The sequence below is a fragment of the Larus michahellis genome, chromosome 20 (assembly GCF_964199755.1).
Source record: "Larus michahellis chromosome 20, bLarMic1.1, whole genome shotgun sequence".
Taxonomy (NCBI): Eukaryota; Metazoa; Chordata; class Aves; order Charadriiformes; family Laridae; genus Larus; species Larus michahellis.
Genome location: NC_133915.1, coordinates 2,839,457 through 2,857,273, shown reverse-complemented (window position 1 = coordinate 2,857,273; position 17,817 = coordinate 2,839,457). Strand labels below are relative to the sequence as shown.

The window sequence follows — 17,817 nt, the reverse complement described above, 5'->3', positions numbered from 1 at the left end:
AGCTGCTCTGCTAACCAGTGTCAGTACTGGGAGAACAGGTGTGTTGCTCAGGCCCGAGAGGATGGGAGAGGGAGGGCTAGGAGCCCCTGCTCCTGGGCTCTCTAGTTTAGCTCTTGCTGGCCTGGGGGGGGCTGCTCTGAGTGAGGAGTGCTCTTGCTTTTGGGCCGTCCTGCTCCGGTTTTGGAGTTTGTGGTACTGTTTGTGGAAGGAGACAGAAAATGCAAGCGTAGCTGACGTTACATTTTCCAGCAAGTTTTCCTGGCAGAGGGAGGGTTTAGGCTCCAGTGGCTGAAAGGAGCTTGCTAAGGATGGTAAGAGGGGGCAGCCCGTTTCACAGGCACAGCCGTTGCTCGATATTTCTCAGGACTGAGAAAACCCAAGGGACGAAACCTGGTGTGGCTTGTCACTTCAGTTTTTGTGAAGCTACTCCAGGTTTTTCAAGGTCTTTATACCCGGATGCTGCCAACGTGGGAAACCAAGATGTCTCTGCATAGTGCTGCGTGGCCGCTGTAAGCAAACTGCTTCTCTGCTCGTTCCTAAAGCTGCTGTGGGATGTGTTCAGTGTGCTCGCTGGAGGAATGAGATGTTCAAAACCAGTGACTCCGGTCAGCTTGAGTTTTCGCCACCAGGTGGCATTCTCTGAGCTTTTTTTGCTAAGGAAAAACAGAACTTGCCATCCTTAATAATAACAATAATAAATGAGGGAGGGGGGCGAGTTCCTCAAACCCTCCCTGTCATTTCTGAAGTGTGTAACAAAGCAAGATTTGTTCGGAGGCTGCTTCTTCTCTCGCTAAACAATGGTGCTGCTTTCAGAGAGCTGCAAGTGAGACCGAGGGTCAAGTCCCTTTAAAAAAAAAAAGTGAAATACAGTTATTGTGCATCTTGAAATCTGAAACCAAGAAACAGAAGTGCAAGGGAAACAAGGGGGAAAGTCTTGCAATTCCTGAGAACAACTCTTGCAAGTGGAGTTTCAAGGAATAAAAGATACACATACATACAGACCTGCCTACAGATTTAAAGGTCACTGAATGGCTTTTGTGGAGAAACCTGTGAAATAAAGGAGCCTGGAAGAAGAGATTTCTTTTTCTCCTCCTCTCTGGATATAATGGCTATTGCAAAGCAAAGCATCTTGAGATTTGGCTGCAGATGTCTCTTCCTAGCAAGTTTTGTGCTAGCCTGTGATGGACAAGGTGGAAAGAGAGAGAACGGTGGTCCTGCCTGTTATGGAGGATTTGATTTGTATTTCATTCTGGACAAGTAAGTCGGTTCTCCTCTGCTCTTTTTCAAAGAAGTCTTTCTCTAGGCATGAACTGGAATGGCATATACCGATACCGAGGAGGTTTTCTTTGGATTTTGCTTTTGCAGAAATCACTGTGTCCCCAAGGGACCTAGGAAACTGCTTACTGCTCTGGCATTGTTTTTGTTGTGGCAACTTCTTTGGTAGGTCTAGTATATAATCTCATTGTGTTCTGTAAATCAATTAGTTATAAATGTTGCTGTGGCTGCTCTAGAAGCTTTATTGTGTACTTGACCCCGTAGTTTCTTAAAAGAGTGGTTGGGAGAAGGGCAGTATCCTCATCACCTCTCATTTCTCTATGAACCGTGAAGGCTGAAGCACTCACGAAAGCAGGGGTTGGAGAGTTATCATTGCAGGCATTAGTTCTGCAGCTGAAAATGGGAAGGAAATGCTCGCCTGCCTGGTGATCTGCTTCTGTACCACTTGCTCCTTAGCTCTGAACATTCTAGAGCAGCAACTGGCAGGTAAAGACCGGGCTCCAAGAGGTGCCTACTCCCTTTGAAAGGTTCGGGTTTTGGCAGTTGTGATGGTAAGCAGGTAGAGTGCCTCATTTAAAGTGAGCTTGATTTTCTTTACGCTGAGTCACATTTTCTTTGTTTCCTGTTAATCAAAGGCAGCTTTTGACTGCTGAATTGTTTATACTGAAGATCACTTCCAACCTCGCTTTTCTCATCAATTGTGATAGTGTCATCTTCTTGGCACTGGAGAGTTTGCCTCTTTACAGGCCTTCAGATTGTAGATGGAGCCATGTGAAATAGGTCCGTGCTGAGCCTTGGGAAGCTTCATATTGAAGCAATACAACAATTTACAAGAAAGTATGAAAAAAGTACTAGCTAAAAGGATTCTCCTAATTTTCTTGATTAAGAATAGTTATTTTGAACCAAAGATTTGGAAATACTGGAGAATATGCATGCCAGAGCCATGGTACTGACATTATTAACCATAAATTTCAGAGACAGGAAAGTATTTGCAACTTGCCAAAAATGCTCGCGGATGAAGCTTTCTGACTGATCCTCTGGAGTGTTTTGCAGTAGCTCCCACATTCCATTAGTAGAGATGACTTGGGATTACATAACGCTTTATTACAAAATACTGGATAAAATGTAAGGCTGAGACACAGGCTATTTTAGCATGCCAGTTGTCCTAACGCTCCAGGGAAGGATTTTTTTCTAGACCTACCCATCTAATGCATTTTGTTGCTTTGGCTGTTCAGTTCTTGGTTGGAACACTTTTATGGCTATGTATGAAAAAAAACCCACCAGAGCATGATTTGTACTGCGGACAGCTTCTGGAAACTGTGTTTCCCTGAAAGTTGAAGCAGGATTGAAAGTTCTCTCTGTTGGATGTGCTGTGTTATATCTTGGAGCTAATGTAATTGTAACAGCCACTTATTTCAAGTTCTGTGCTCTCTTACTAAAAGGCATGACTTTCTAGGCTTGCTCAAGGGATTATTAATTTGGGTGGAAATACGAGGCTTGGCGCGAACTTTAAAGTAGGCAGGTTTACCTCAGTGTACGTATCAAGGTATCCAACAAAAAGTCCTGCTCTGACAGTTGCAGGCTTCCTATTTTGGGGGGTTTTCTGGTGCAGAAATAAACAGGGTCTAATGTGAAAATGTCCTTGGTCCCCAGTGGGATTTGGAGGAGAGTTATGGTGTTTAAACTACTAGGGTGTACAATATGCCATGGACCTGATTGTTTAGCCTTTGAGGAGGCTGATGAGAGACTGTCTGTGGGGGAGCAGGTTATCCCATATCCTTTATCTTTAAAACTTTCTTTCACTCGTCAGAGTCTAAAACTGAAGTTCTAAAAACCTTGGATCTTACTTAGCCTGGGTTTTCTACCTTCTAATTATTTAGAGAATGTTTTCAAAAATGCTGCTGAAGTCCTGAATGTGGAGAGAGGTGGTGCCTACAGAGGGCTTCAGGCAAACTGTGAAATTATAATAGATTCAGAGCTCGCTGCTTTCTTTTTCTGAATAGCTTGAAAAATGATTAAAAGTGATAAAGGACACTGAAGCAGAAGAGATTTGGATTCTGAAGCACAGAATGTGAATTTAAATGGTGGAAGCAAGCCATTAAAATCTTAAGCCACCTACTTTCTGGGATCAAAGGAGTAATGTAAAAACAATAAACATGGCCCTCGAAGTCAGCAGTGCTAGAGCCCTCTACCGACCCTTTTGCCTCAGTGCCTACGTGGATTTAGTGACTCCTTACGTCCCATTAGCACCCTGTACGCGTGCTGCTCATAGGACACCTTCCAGCCGCCACACTATACGCAGTCCTTGTCACAGCGCTGGCTCTTGAAGCATGTTTCTGGCCACAAGAAGCCCCTTTAAAGAGAACATGTAACCACTGGGGAAGGCGCTCATGTTATAGGCTGTTCTCATGAAGTGATGCTCTACTCCCTGCAACAGTCTCCTTAGACTCCTGCAAGCTTGCTGGGTGCACTGCTGAAGGGAAACCGGGTTTCCTCAGGCCCTGTGTAATCAGCTGGAGACATGACTCCCTGCAGATGGCATGCTCAGAGGACCTGAAGCACATCTCCCATTTCTTGTGGTCATGAAGGAGAAAATCCAGCATTCAGCCATTCAGAAATAATCCTGTTAAGCTACACAGCCTTGGTGTGCATGTAACAAACAGAACAAAAGCTTGAATGATACTAGGTGTGCTTGCTAGCAATAGCATCCTTAACCTCTGTGCGTGCACTTGCCTGTCTTTTATCACTTCCAAGAGTTCTCATACAGCTTAGGTAGCAATAGAGAAGGCCTCTCGTGCTGTGACTGTTGGACCTCAGGCTAGCAGAGTTACGTTCCAAAAGTGATGCAAAGACACCCCAGACGACTGCAGTTCGAGTCGGGCAAACTCCTTGCCAAGTAAAACTGAAGTTCTCACACTGTTGTTGGTGCAGTGCTCCAACTTCGAAGGAAACTAAGGTTTGCCAGCTCTCTTGAGAATCCTTGCTTGACATGCAGCAAACCTAGAAGGACAAAAATAGCATTACACATGCAAACACCGAACTTGAAATTCTGAGGTGCCTGACAGCACGTCCACTGAAGGGCTACAACTCAAGCTGTACGCTAATTAGAATACGGCTGTGTGCTGTTTGCTGTGTAGGTTATATGTATAGTCATACAGGGCGCTGAGCATCTCAGAGTGGAGGGCATACCAAGATGAGCCCGGTGTTGTGGAAAGTAATGCCAGCTAATCTTGGGAGAATTGTTGAGAGGGCTGGTCCTAGTTGGCATGTCCTTTTGTGTTACTGTGGTGCTGAGGGGTTTCAGGGGTTGAGGCTCCCCTAGACTGAAAGGCAGCAAAACCTATGTCAGAAGATGGTGCCACAGAATTTATAGCCTGGATGCGAGTTAAGGTACGTGGTCTTCATTAGGAAGGAAGAATGAGGAAGCAGTGAGTTGTTGATGAACATAAAACAAACATTTGTTTTTGCTGACATTGTTATTCTAAAAATATCATCCACGTGACTAATTAATGAAGACTATGACCCGCTCCCTAACTGACATGGCATCTAGTGCTGTAGTATGCAAACACCCCACACAAGCGCAGCTGGAACATTAGGTAGAGGCAGCTCCCAGATTAATTTATATGCACGTAGGGACAAAGGAATAACAATGAGTCGGTCTTCTCAGTAATCTTTTGCTGTATCCTCTCTGTGTCAAAGGTGTTATTTCCTATGCTCTTGCCTGTTGTGTGCAAATACTAGGCATTTCAAAGCCATGTGCAGAAAACATGCAAGGAACTGTACATATGTGAAAGAACTTGGCTCCAAAAGATCCTTGGAAAAATGAAGCAAGTAATCCAAGCTGTTTCCTGTGATCCCTTCGTTATTCAGCCAGACAGCTGATCTATTTTTAACCAGTTGTATTGAAGTGAAACTCCTGCTCTAGAGAGGCTAATAGTTGTTTCTTTGAATGCAGCTTTAGTAGCGGTGGTTACCGTGACTTAAGCGGGACTAAGTCCAGATTTACACTCAGAGTACAGAAGAATATAGGGGCCACAGTGGGATGGAAAGCAGACTCTGTATCACCAGGCAGCACCTACATGAACCGCTTCTGGTAGTGGTGACTCTTGTCCTGGGAAATGTGAGCCCTCCAACAGAGCTAACCACAGGACCCTTCCAGAGCTGAATAATATTCTAGCTGCTCTAATCTGAAGAAATACAAGCCTTCAGTAGGCAATGGTGAAACGGAGCGTCTGCAGAAATAGATTCAAAATAATCTCTGATCATTGATGACCAAGTCAGTCATTTGTTGATTGTTTTTCTGAAATCACAGGCCTGAATGCAGGGCAATGTATGCGTTTTGTTTGGCTGGCAGGGGTTTGCAAGTATATGGAGACAGAGTTTTTCTTTCTTTTAGCGTGAGGCTTGAGGGATGCTAGCAAGGTAGCCTGCAGGAATTTGCACGTTCTTGTGTCATTTTTGCTTGTTGCCTGAGAGAATGTAATTCCCTCCTAAGCCTGCTGTAGGCATGCAGTTGCAACGAGCGATGTGAAATCCTTGCCCATCAAGACCTGCGTACATGTTTTCAGCCATTGGTGAATCTAAGGTTAACTGTTCCTTGGTAAAAGGGGTGGGTGGGAACTGTCTTAAGTCCAGGATTAAGTGTGTGCCTGAAGTGCTCTGCACTTTATCTACTGCTTCATGTAAATTCAGTCCATGGTTACTTGTTTATTAGTTGGGTTTTTTGCATATCCCTTGCCAGTCAGGAAGAGGAGAATGTTCTTGGACTGTGATTAGTTTTAGAGGCTTGTCCTGCTCTGAACTGGACCTCTATAGACCCTGTAACCTCAAATGTTTGACAGTAGCTCTGGTAAGCTGCCTCGTGTGAAGTGTTGCACAAGATAGTAGTAGTGTTTCCTCAAAGAATTGCATCACTTCTCTAACATCGTTGTGTTATGTAGTGTTTTCAGAATTGCTCCTGAAGTATTTGGAAAGAGAAAGGACTCTTTATGGCTCATTTGTGTTATTTTTGAAGAGCTCAATAAAAAGATGCTGCAAAACATCTTGGGTCAATGCCACCTCTGACAGCTAGTTAGTCCAAAACTGTGGAAGTTTAAGGAGAATTTGGATCAGCATCAGTCTCTGCATAGGTGTCTTTAGGTACTTCTGTCAGCTGCAGTGCACGTAACTGGCGTGAAGTCTTTGTATGAGAGGTTGTAGGCTTGATTCCGTTTTCTTCTACTTTGTGAACTAAATAAAGCCATGGGCATTCTGAGAAGCTACAATGACAGAAATTGAAATAAGGAGTCTAAAAAGTGCAAGAAAGTCAAACTGTAACGAGGTTTGCGTTACTGCAGGTTTGGGTTACGGTGCCTCTTGTCGCAGTGAGCAGGAGAAAAGCACCTGCTGGAGAACAGGGTTTGGCCAGAGTATGGCTCTTTGTGTCTGGAACCATGGAGCCATGTAGAGTGTCTCTCTCGCCCTTGGATTTAGTTTAGATGTACAAAATTCCAGCACGGTTGACCACAGAATGCATCATGCACTTGTTAATGGCATTACTTAGTCTTAGTCTTAATAGTTTACTTAGTCTTAATTTCTATGGATTTGATTTTTCTCCAGCAAGAGAATTTGGCATCCTCACAATGAGCCTTTTCTTAAATTGCAACCATTCAGCTGCAAAGTGTTGGCTTGCTGATCATCTTGTTTCTCTTTGGGAATATGAAGAGATAACAATTTTAAATTTGGCTTTTATTGACTTACAGTTAGACTTTAGAAATACTTGTCTGACTCAAAGTTCTAGGCCTGCCTTATGACAGGCTTTACAAGTGACAAGTGTCTTTTACTGAGGGGCTTCCAAATAACACAGCCAGTTCTGGAGGTGAACACTGTAAGCTAATAGTGGTTTTGTAAACCATCTATTGACTGCACGAAAGTTACTTTTATTGGGTTTTTTCCATTTTATGCCAAGTGAAGACTGTAAGAAGTCTGAAGTATGTTTCAGAAGATCATAGAATCAGAATGGCTCAAGTTGGAAGGGACCTTAAAGATCGTCTAGTTCCAACCCCCCTGCCCTGGACCAACCTCCCACTAGACCAGGTTGCTCAAAGCCTCATCCAACCTGGCCTTGAACCCCTCCAGGGATGGGGCAGCCACAGCTTCTCTGGGCAACCTGGGCCAGGGGCTAACCACCCTCAGAATGAAAAATTCCTTCCTAATATCTCACCTAAATCTCCCCTCTTTCAGTTTAAAACCATCACCCTTCATTCTACCAGTCCCCTCCCTGATCCAGAGTCACTCCCAAGCTTTCCTGGAGCCCCTCTATGGACTGGAAGAGGCTCTAAAGTCTCCCTGGAGCCTTATGTTCTCCAACTCTCTCAGCCTGTCGTCACAGCAGAGGGGCTCCAGCACTCAGAGTATCTCCATGGCCTTCTCTGTCCCCGTTCCAACAGCTCTGTGTCCTTCTTATGTTGAGGGACCCAGAGCTGGAGGCAGCACTGCAGGGAGGTCTCCCCAGAATGGAGCAGAGGGGCAGAATCCCCTCCCTCACACTGCTGGTGGCTTTCTGGGCTGCCAGGAGACATTGCCAGGTCATGTTGAGCTTCCCATCCACCAACACCCCCAAGTCCTTTTCCTCAGGGCTTCTCTCCATCCATTCTTTGCCCAACCTGGATTTGTGCTTGGGATTGCCCCGACCATGTGCACTTGGCCTTGTTGAACTTCATGAGGTTTGCACAGGCCCATCTTTCAAAGCCTGTCCAGGTCCCTCTGGATGGCATCCCTTCCCTCCAGCGTGTCAACCACACTGCACAGCTTGGGTTCATTGGCAAACTTGTGAGGGTGCACTCAATCCCACCGTTCATGTCACCAACAAAGATGTTGAACGGCACCAGTCCCAGTACCAATATCTGAGAAACACCACTCGTCACTGGTCACCACTTGGACATTCAGCCATGGATGGCAACTCTTTGAGTACGCCAGTCCAGCAATTCCTTCTCCACCGAACAGTCCCTCCATCAAATCCACGTCTCTTCAACTTAGAGACAAGGATGTTGTGTAGAACAGCATCAAATGCTTTGCACTAAGTCCAGGTAGATGATGTCAGTTGCTCTTTCCTTATCCACCAATACTGTAATGCCGTCATGGAAGGCCACCAAATTTGTGAGGCGCAATGTATTTCATGTATTAGAGGAGCACTTTTTTCCTAAATGCAGACCTGGGCATTTATAGCCACTGACACCTGGGCTTGAGTAGATGGAGAAATTAACTGCAAGTAGACTGCGGGCTGTCTAACTACGGATGGAAAACTCACTGTGCTAGAAGGGATAATGTATGGTTAGCAAAAGCGTGAGCCTTCATTTTGGGACCCTTTTATAGCTTGTTCTGGAAGAGATGAAGAATAAATGGATTTTACGTTATTCCAGTTGCCCCAGTTCAGTGTGTGCCTTTGGAACTGAAAGCAGAAACCATCCTTCTTTTGTGGGACAGAGTGGGTTTGTTTTTATGATTCTAGCAAAGATAAGAAGTTTCCTTAAAATAGATGTTTAACCTTCTGCTGCTCTTGAACTTCAGGTTGTTCCCATTGTGCGTTAATAGATGTGTGGGAAGGTTTCATGGGAACAGAGCTGTAACTTCAGATGCGTGGAGTTTTGTTGCAGAGGGCATAACGATGCGACTGTTGATGGGAGAATAGGGAGAGGATGATGAAGGGAAGGAGGTGCAGCAGAAGCTGCAGCTGTACTTGTGTGAAGAATTAAAAAGCACTGCTTACCTGAAAAAACTGCCCAAATAGTTTAAGACCAACAGTTGCAAAGGCAAACGCTTAAATAGGATGTGCTATTGATGGGCACGTCATTGAACTGAGCTATTGGTTTTTAAGCTTTATTCTAGCAAATGCATTTTCAAAGGAATGCATGACTTCTCAGAGCTGTGGAAAATGACAGGAGTTTCAGATGATGACCTACATATCTTATGGGCTCTGTGGCTGGATCTCATTCCCAGCTACTTTGCTCCAATAGTAATTTTAAGTGATGATCAACTTTTGCTCAGAGGGGAAGAAATTACCATCCTTTTAAAGGCTAATGTACTTCTAGGGCAGTATCCTGTTGCAAGCCCTACCTAGCTGGGGCTTCTGTGTTGGCAGAGGCCGAGCGCTGAGTTTTCCCTTAACATGAAGTGTAGTATGGCCATCTTGTCTGATGGCTAGGAGAAGGTTGGTTAGGTTATACTTGTGAAAGTACACCTAGCTTCACATGTCTGCTACTACCAGATGGTTCAGAAGACATGGGAAACTTCAATGAGGCACACTGTTTCTGAGAGGTGGATATATGGTCTGAAGCAACATACCTTTCACTGAAAGAAGTAGTAGTAGTTTTATGGTTAACAAAGCCTTGGCTTCATGTGTCTTCTGGAGACTGATTTAACCACTGCTATAAAGTCAAGTGTTTCTTTTATGTCTCACCATATAAAGATGACAAATACTTATTTTGCAGGCCAGTTCTCAGAAATTACTCGGACTGTTTGGGACTGGAGTGCCTGTCTCGGAGTTTTTCCATACATCTGAGAGGAATTTGCACCTAGGGTTGAGCATTGTGTGTCTCTGTTACAGAATCACAGAATTGCAGAATGATAGGGTGGGGAGGGACCTCTGGAGATCACCCAGTCCAACCCCCTGCCAGAGCAGGGTCACCCAGAGCAGGTGGCACAGGAACGCGTCCAGGCGGGGTTGGAATGTCTCCAGAGACGGAGACTCCCCCACCTCTCTGGGCAGCCTGTGCCAGGGCTCTGCCACCCTCACAGCAAAGAAGTTCCTCCTCGTCTTGAGATGGAACTTCCCATGGTCAAGTTTGTGCCCGTTACCCCTTGTCCTGTGCCTGGGCACCACTGAAAAGAGCCTGGCCCCGTCCTCCTGACACCCCCCTTGAAGTATTTATCAGCATTGATAAGGTCCCCCCTCCGTCTTCTTTTTTCCAGACTAAAAAGACCCAAATCCCTCAGCCTTTCCTCATTGGGGAGGTGTTCGAGTCACCTCGTCCTCTTGGTGGCCCTTTGCTGTCCCCTCTCCAGCAGTTCCCTGTCCTTCTGGAACTGCAGAGCCCAGAACTGGACAATGTTCTATCCGTTGGCAGTTTGGATGCAGCAGAGGTTAAGTTTCTCATTTGAGAGCAAGTCATGATGTACCTCGAACTTCATCTGTTAAAAGACACCCATTTCCCCACTGTCCGTGTCGTTTAATTAGTTTATCAAGGCCCTTGCTATTGGCATTTCCTTGGTCCTCTCTGATGCACATTTGCATGGAGAACAACTAATGATTTCAAGTCCTGGTCTGATGAGAGGAAAGAGAGCCAAGAAGTAATCTAGCACTATTAGCACGTGCTTATGATCAAGTCAGCTCTGCAATATGTCCCTTAAAATCCTGGACAAAACGGGGGTGCCTGTAAGGTTTTGTTTAAGGAGTTGCACCATTTGGTATCGGGTCCGTTGTGCAATGAGAGCCAGAGTTCACTGTTTTTCCAGATGGTCCATGTGCTTTTGTACCTGTGCAAGGGTCCTCACTGCATGTCATCTAAGGTTGTCTTTGGACATATTGGGGCCATACAGAGAAAAAACGGTTTAAGGTGTCGCGGAGCAAGTGGGTAAGGCCAAGGCTTCTACTGAATGGCTGTAAATGAAAACCAGGTGTGGGGAGAATAGGGAAGGAAATTTGTATGACGTGCACATTGTGGTCTGCATGCTTGCTGTGCTGCTAGGAAGTGAAGTAATGCTCTTTGCAGCCAGGCTGGGGTTGGCTGCACCAGGTGTGCAGTACTTGGGTGAATCTATTCATGGCGATTGATTTGCATTCTCGGATCTAAGGTAGAGCAGAGTCAGGTCAGATGCCTTTTCTTTCTGTGAAGTGACAAAAACATCTTCTCAAATGTTCGTTTCTCCTTCCTCAGGCTGCAGGTCAATGAAGTTTCTATTAAAGCTGGAATGATTATTTGTCCTATAAATATTTTTAATTTTAGTCAATAAATTAAATAAGTGATGATACATTTATTTTCCAACTCTAGGAATGAATTTTTTCCCAATATTAATATTCCAGTGTTCATAGAAGTGTTTATGCCAGAGGGGGCATTTAGTGCTGAAAGATTCCCATTAACCTATTTTTTCCTGGTTCTTACAACATAAAGAAGAATAATCCAGTCCCCTTCTAGTCCATGGGTTGTTTGTTTTGTTTTGTTTTGTTTTTTTTTCCCAAGGAGAGAAATTAGTTTGTTTTGCCTTTAACTGAGGCCTGAGAGTATTACCCAGAACAGCTGAGATGTGGACCTAAGGTGTTTTAATTTTCATAGTCTCTAGCACAGTGGAAATGCTAGAGAAGTTTAAGAATCTGTTCCTCCAACTGCATTTTATTCTCAAAATACACTTGAGCTAAAAGCTCTGCATAATGGTATGGCAAGTGAGTTGGTGGAATTAATCTGAAATCTACTGTGCAGAGGGACAAGTCTTCACTCACACAGGGTTTATTTGTTTAAGGCTGTGCTAAAGGTCTAGCGTAACTGCCATATGTTATTACCAAGTATAGCCTCAAACACTTGCCTGGGGTGTAAATTATTCTTGCTATTCAAACTAAAGTAGGAAATGTCATTTACAGTTTAATATCTCTTTAAAGGAAGAATATGGACAGTGAGTGCTAAACAAAATAAAAAGAAATGACTAGCTGAGCAATGTGTAACAAAGCATTAGGCTGGGAAAACTACCATAGCAGCAATTAAACTAGTCTCTCCTGTAATAATTTGTTTCCCTAGATCAGGAAGCGTCCTGCACCATTGGAACGAAATATATCATTTTGTGGAACATTTGGCCCGCAAGTTCATAAGGTAAGAAGTGCTGCTTTGCAGATAACCGCATGAGGAGGGGTTGTGTGCCAGCAGCTAGGAAATGTGCTCTCAGGCGCGGTTGAACAGCACATGCTACTTTCCACCAGGGCACCCGGTGGAGAGAGAGTTCTTAATGCTTTTCTCAGATCATCCTGTTGACTGCTTTTCCCCAAACTTCTGTTGTGCAGGAAATAGGGGTAGAAAAGCTAGTTTTTCCCTTTTCTCCTGTCTGGCTTCGATGGATCAAATCGCATTTTTGTGGGGAAGGAATCCTCTTGTTTCAGAGATAGCCGGCTACCTCCTGAGGTACAGAAGTTTGGGTCTGCAGGGAGAGGCCTGAGGCTGTAGCTTTCAGGCACTGAAAGACTAGATGAAAAATCCCCCAGGCCAGTGGGTGGAATGTGTTATGATAAACATAATTAGTCTTCCTTCATCTCCATGGTGATATCAGGATGCACTTAAGCCTTTCTTGCTTTAGCAATCCTAAAGTCATGATGCAAGTGCTATTGGCATCTTTTAGAAGGATTCCTCATGGTTTTGCTCTGGGCCTTCCTAGTCAAGGCAAACACCTTTTGCTGCTCAGTCCTATCTTTTATCTTGCCTAGTTATAATCTGAGCAATCAGAGCGCCATCTGTTTGGTGTTAACACATGCAGTAAACTCTGGTCTGGACCACTGAAATAATTTACTTTTTTTCTCTCCTTCTCCAGCCCTCAACTGAGGATGTCCTTCATTGTTTTTTCAACTAGAGGGACAATTCTAATGAGGCTAACAGAAGACAGGTAAGAAGTTGTTTAAAGGTGCACAGCAGCTTTTGTGTCCTTGTTGAGCTTCCTTCGCCTTTCTTGTTCAATGATTTCCAGTCCACTCTGAGCAGTTGTGACACCTTTGTGCTTCTCAATTTAATTGTTAGAATCACCTGCCCATTTTTGCCTCTGACACTCATTCTTCTAGAATGGTGAAGAGGTGTTCCAGTCCCCTCATCATCTTGGTGGCCCTTTGCTGTCCCCTCTCCAGCAGTTCCCTGTCCTTCTGGAACCGGGGAGCCCAGAACTGGACCCAGGGCTCCAGATGGGGCCTCCCCAGGGCAGGGCAGGGCAGAGGGGGAGGATGACCTCCCTCCACCTGCTGGCCACACTCTTCCGGATGCCCCCCAGGATGCCATTGGCCTTCTTGGCCACCAGGGCCCATCGCTGGCTCATGGTCATCCCGTTGTCCCCCAGGACTCCCAGGTCTCTTTCCACAGAGCTGCTCTCCAGCAGGTCACCCCCAACCTGTGCTGGTGCAGGGGGTTATTCCTCCCCAGGGGCAGCACCCTACACTTGCCCTCGTTGGATTCCATAAGGTTTCTCCCCATCCAACTCTCCAGCCTGTCCAGGTCTCTCTGGATGGCGGCACAGCCTTCTGGGGTGTCAGCCACCCCTCCCAGCTCTGTGTCATCAGCAAACTTGCTGAGGGGACACTCTATTTCTTCATCCAGGTCATTGGGTGATACCCATACTCTTGAGGAAGAGGTGAGCATGATTTCTTTGGAGGTCTGAAGGTATGTTATAGGCAAACAGTGTTTAGGACAGATTGCAAGGGTGTATATTTTTTGGCAATGGCAGTTTGATTGCCCTGTTTCTGAAGCACATTCCTGTCATACCCTTGTAGATCCCCAAGTTAATCCCAGTAAAATCTATGGGATGGATTTTTATTTTTTTTTATTGTGACTTCAAGGAGAGATGGATGAGAGCCTTTAATTGCTCTTGCTTCCTCTGTTAACTTCATTGCCACGTGGAGCAAAAATATATATGTAACACATGTGAAGGCTGTATAAGTCAGCATGTGTTTTACATATTGGATGTCTATGAAATTGCATACCAGAGCAGCTACTATAGAGGAATGAATAGGAAACTGGCTGCTTTCCTAAAGAGCAGTCCTCATACATACCAACCTTGATAAATGGCATTAAACCCAGCCAGCCTAAGCATCTCTTGCCACTTACTGCAACAGTAAGTATAAAGAAAATTAGCCATATCTAACTTGGTGCCAGAGGAAAACCCGTTCCCTGCCTCTTTCTGTCTCCCACCCCGCGAGCACACCCCATTGCAGAGGTTTCTGGTCTGTTAAGGCTCTAAGCTGTGACACTTAAGTCTGAGGACTGACAAACAAGGAATGGCCTTCATGCTGCTCTTTTAGTTAACATTAGCCTTTCTTAATAGGGAAGCTGGAGTAGTGGCAAAACCTCTTCTACATTGCCCATGCCGCCATGTGGTGTATCAGCATCTGAATGTGAAGACTGAGGGTGCTTAGCATCTCTTTTGGAAAAACTCTGTGCATCTAATGGGACCGGATTGACAGATTTTAAAAACCGTTGCTGTCTGGTTTAAAATTTCAGTGTTCATGTTTGAAAAATAATTCTGATCACAGGAAATGCTTTTGATTTTTATATTCAGGTTTTGGGTTGGTATGTTCATGGGTAGCTGAATATCTGTCCCTAGCCCAGCTATGATATACAGCTCAGTGCCTAACCAGTTTGGGATATTGCAGGTACAGAATGAGTTCTTGAATGTTTGATAATTCAATCTATTGCAAAAGCAAATACTCTCTTCTCCCTGTGGGAGTTACTGCTCTGTAGACTGGCTAATGTTAATGCACCCCTGCAATCGGTGTCACACATGTGAGGTAGAGTATGTGATGATCACTGGGTTTTCTGAAGCAGTTAAAAAATGCAGGGACAAAACTGACTTCTGGCATTCGGTCTTGCAATGTCAGTGCAGTCCTGCCTGCAGTGACTGAATCTGTCTCCCATGAAGATTGTACAGTTTGCTCGGAGATACACCCCACACATTGCAGCGTTTTATCTCGGTATTAAAGACTTCTGGCCTGTACTCGGCTTCCAGAGTTTGGTGTCTGCAACTGAGTGGAACAAAAAAATGGGTGCCCTCCTCCCCATTTATCCTGTAGTTGATCTGTCCCTCTGCCTGGGATCTCTTTAAAAAAAAAACAAAAAACAAAAAAAAACCAAAACAAAAAAACCCCCACAGATATCCTGAATCCTAATAAGCTACTGGGAAAGACTTTAATCTTCAAGTCAGTTTAAACAAGAACTGAAGGCATAATCTGGAGTTGCCAGGGTGGCTTGAAATCATGTCATTTTTGTGGCTGTTTGATTGCATTTGTCTAGTCAAGTCAGCAAGTGAGGAAAGTGAGCCAGGTGCAAGTCAGCTGCTCTGCCTCTGGCTATTGAGCTAGGAGAGGCTGCTGTTGTGATGCTTTCCCCGGGCTGCGGGAACACTGGGAGCACATTACTCTGTTTTCACATCCTTAGAAAGGTATCTAGCCATACATTACCTCAGCCTATAACATTACCTCAGCCTATGCAAACATTGAGTTAACTCTCCCCAACCCCCTTTCTGTCTGTTTCTGTCATGCATGTCTTCCCCTGGATATCAGGTCCTGATAAATTTGATCCTGCGTCTAACAATGCATCTGCATTCCTTTCAGGGAACAGATACGCCAGGGTCTAGAAGAGCTGCAGAAAGTCCTTCCGGGAGGCGACACATACATGCATGAAGGATTTGAAAGGGTAACTAGATGCGTGCTATAGTGCCTCTAAACTGTGTCTGGGTGCTCCTCAGGAACTGTTAAACAAAGGGATCTGGTTAATACTTCTCTGGTAGGTAAGTGGGGCTGCCTCCCTTTTATGCAATAGGCACGCTGAAGTGTACGCGTTCAGTGTTGGAGCTGGTACAGGCAGCTGCAAACCCTACTACTTATCTTTCTTTTTGCCTTCAGCTTCTCTGGGGGGAGCTGCCTTTTCAGCCTAGGACAAGGCAGAAGGTTTTGCCTTGCAATCCCCTGCGGACCCGTGTTCAGGAAGGGTGGAAAGCTGTCTAGAGTCCTGCATGGGTGCTCTAGTAGGCTTGTTAGAGCTGGGTGGGGGCTCAGGCCATGGCTCTAGCCCGTTCTCACTGGTGGACAAATGATGCTGCGCAGAAGTTATTGCCTGCTCTGATCGTCTCCTCCTGTATGCTTTACAAGCTCAGCAGTTTCTCTAGACCTGAATCCCCTCCCACTTCTGTACTCCACATGCATTTGGGAGGACTCTGGAACTGTCTGCCTATTGAAAACGCATGTGAACACCCAGCAGAAAGTCAGGTGACCTGACAGAGCTGGTGGCTCTGAACTTGGAGCCCAGACCCCAATCCCAGAGCCTGGGGACTTGTGAAGCTTAGCAGGAGAAGTCCAAAGAACCAAATTTAAATTCAGAACAGAAATGAAATTCATAAACCAAATATGTTCAGGGTGGCCTACTCTTTAATTTTGAATGGATGCACCCTGAAGTGTTTGCCCTTCTACCTTGCAGAATTTGCTTGGGCATAGGTCAAGTGGGAGACAGAAGCATAACAATATCTCTCTGTAGTTGTTTTATTTGCAATTAGAGCAGCTGATCTAGAGGTGATGGGAATATTTATCAATGGACCTTGGGTGTTTCTCAAGGAAGAAGGTGAATGTGGTTTTCAGATAGCAGAATAGTGGGACATTACGTTGTTGTTGGCTACCGGCCTTAGGGTTGGTTTGACTGAGTTATGCTTTAGGTAAGACCTTGAAGTAATGGAATGAAAACCACAGGCAAGAAACTTGTGTGAAGCAGGTATCTCTGAAAGCAGAGGTGATGTGCAGACTACAAACATGACACCCTCTCTGCCATCTTCTCTTTCTGTCTGGTGCATGTGTAGATGCCCACAGAGTATTATTATTCATTTATTGCTAATAATCTTCTGATTTAATTTCAGGCAAGTGAACAGATTTACTATGAAAATGTTCATGGTGAGAGACTTTCTTGATCAATTGAATGTTGTTTTTTTCTTTCTTTTTGACTGATAACTTTAATAGATTGGAAATGCAGCTTTACTGTGGGGAAAGGTGGGGGCTGGCTCCTATTCTTACAGGAATGCAATGCTCTTCAGAGTAGTTGTTCCTGAAAAGGAAAAAGAATAGGGGGAGCTTTAAGGATCCAGAGCGTTTCAAGCCAAAAGAGAGAAGCCAGGCTGACTGAAGGTGCCTACTCTTACCAAAACTGTCTGGTACCTTATTTTTTTCTTTTTCCTTGAGGACTCAGGTAACCATTTCTTCTTCCTTCTGAAACATGCATCTGTGGAGATGCCGTTGGGTAAAAGTTTTCTTCAATAAGCAATTATTAAATCCAGTAGTAAGTGTAGACAATTTCAAAACTGTTTGTCCTTTCCATCCTTATAATTCATGTAAAAATTTTATGCGCTTCAAAGCCTGAAGTAGAAATATAAACATTGCTTCTTGGAACCCAAAAGGTAGGCAATCAGATGTTTGAGCACAAAGCCAATCCTAATGGTTTTGCAGGACCACTCAAGAATAAAATGTTGTGACTCGCCTGTAAAATATACTGCAGCAGAATGGAACGGATAGCTAGAACAATTAGATTTGGGATTGGTAGTGCTTTTACATGGTAGTATACACGTTTGATGTAAGCAGGTTGCCACCATGTGCAAGAAGCAGTGGGAAACTGAGTCCTCAATTCTGAATGTTGGCCTGTGTATTTTGTCTTTATTAGTTCTCTGTGTGTTTGTCCTTGCTGCACTCAAAGGAGTGTTTACACTGCCTGCAGTGGGTCCAAAGGCTCCTGCACTAGTCAGGGGAGGGAGAAAGGCACCTCTGGAGGTCATTTGGGCTCCTAAGTTTGT

The 17,817-nt window shown here is 44.7% G+C and overlaps 1 protein-coding gene across 1 annotated transcript in view; it reads left to right on the top strand.

Moving 5' to 3' along the window:
* Positions 1–675: 675 nt before the first annotated feature.
* The window catches only part of ANTXR1 (ANTXR cell adhesion molecule 1), a 113,689-nt gene continuing 96,547 nt past the window's right edge, over positions 676–17,817 (top strand). The window contains exons 1-5 of the mRNA XM_074563823.1: positions 676–1,257; positions 12,042–12,113; positions 12,823–12,894; positions 15,602–15,683; positions 16,894–16,927. Coding sequence (XP_074419924.1) covers positions 1,106–1,257; positions 12,042–12,113; positions 12,823–12,894; positions 15,602–15,683; positions 16,894–16,927 — 412 coding nt within the window. The 5' untranslated portion in view covers positions 676–1,105. The remainder of the gene's footprint in view (positions 1,258–12,041; positions 12,114–12,822; positions 12,895–15,601; positions 15,684–16,893; positions 16,928–17,817) is intronic.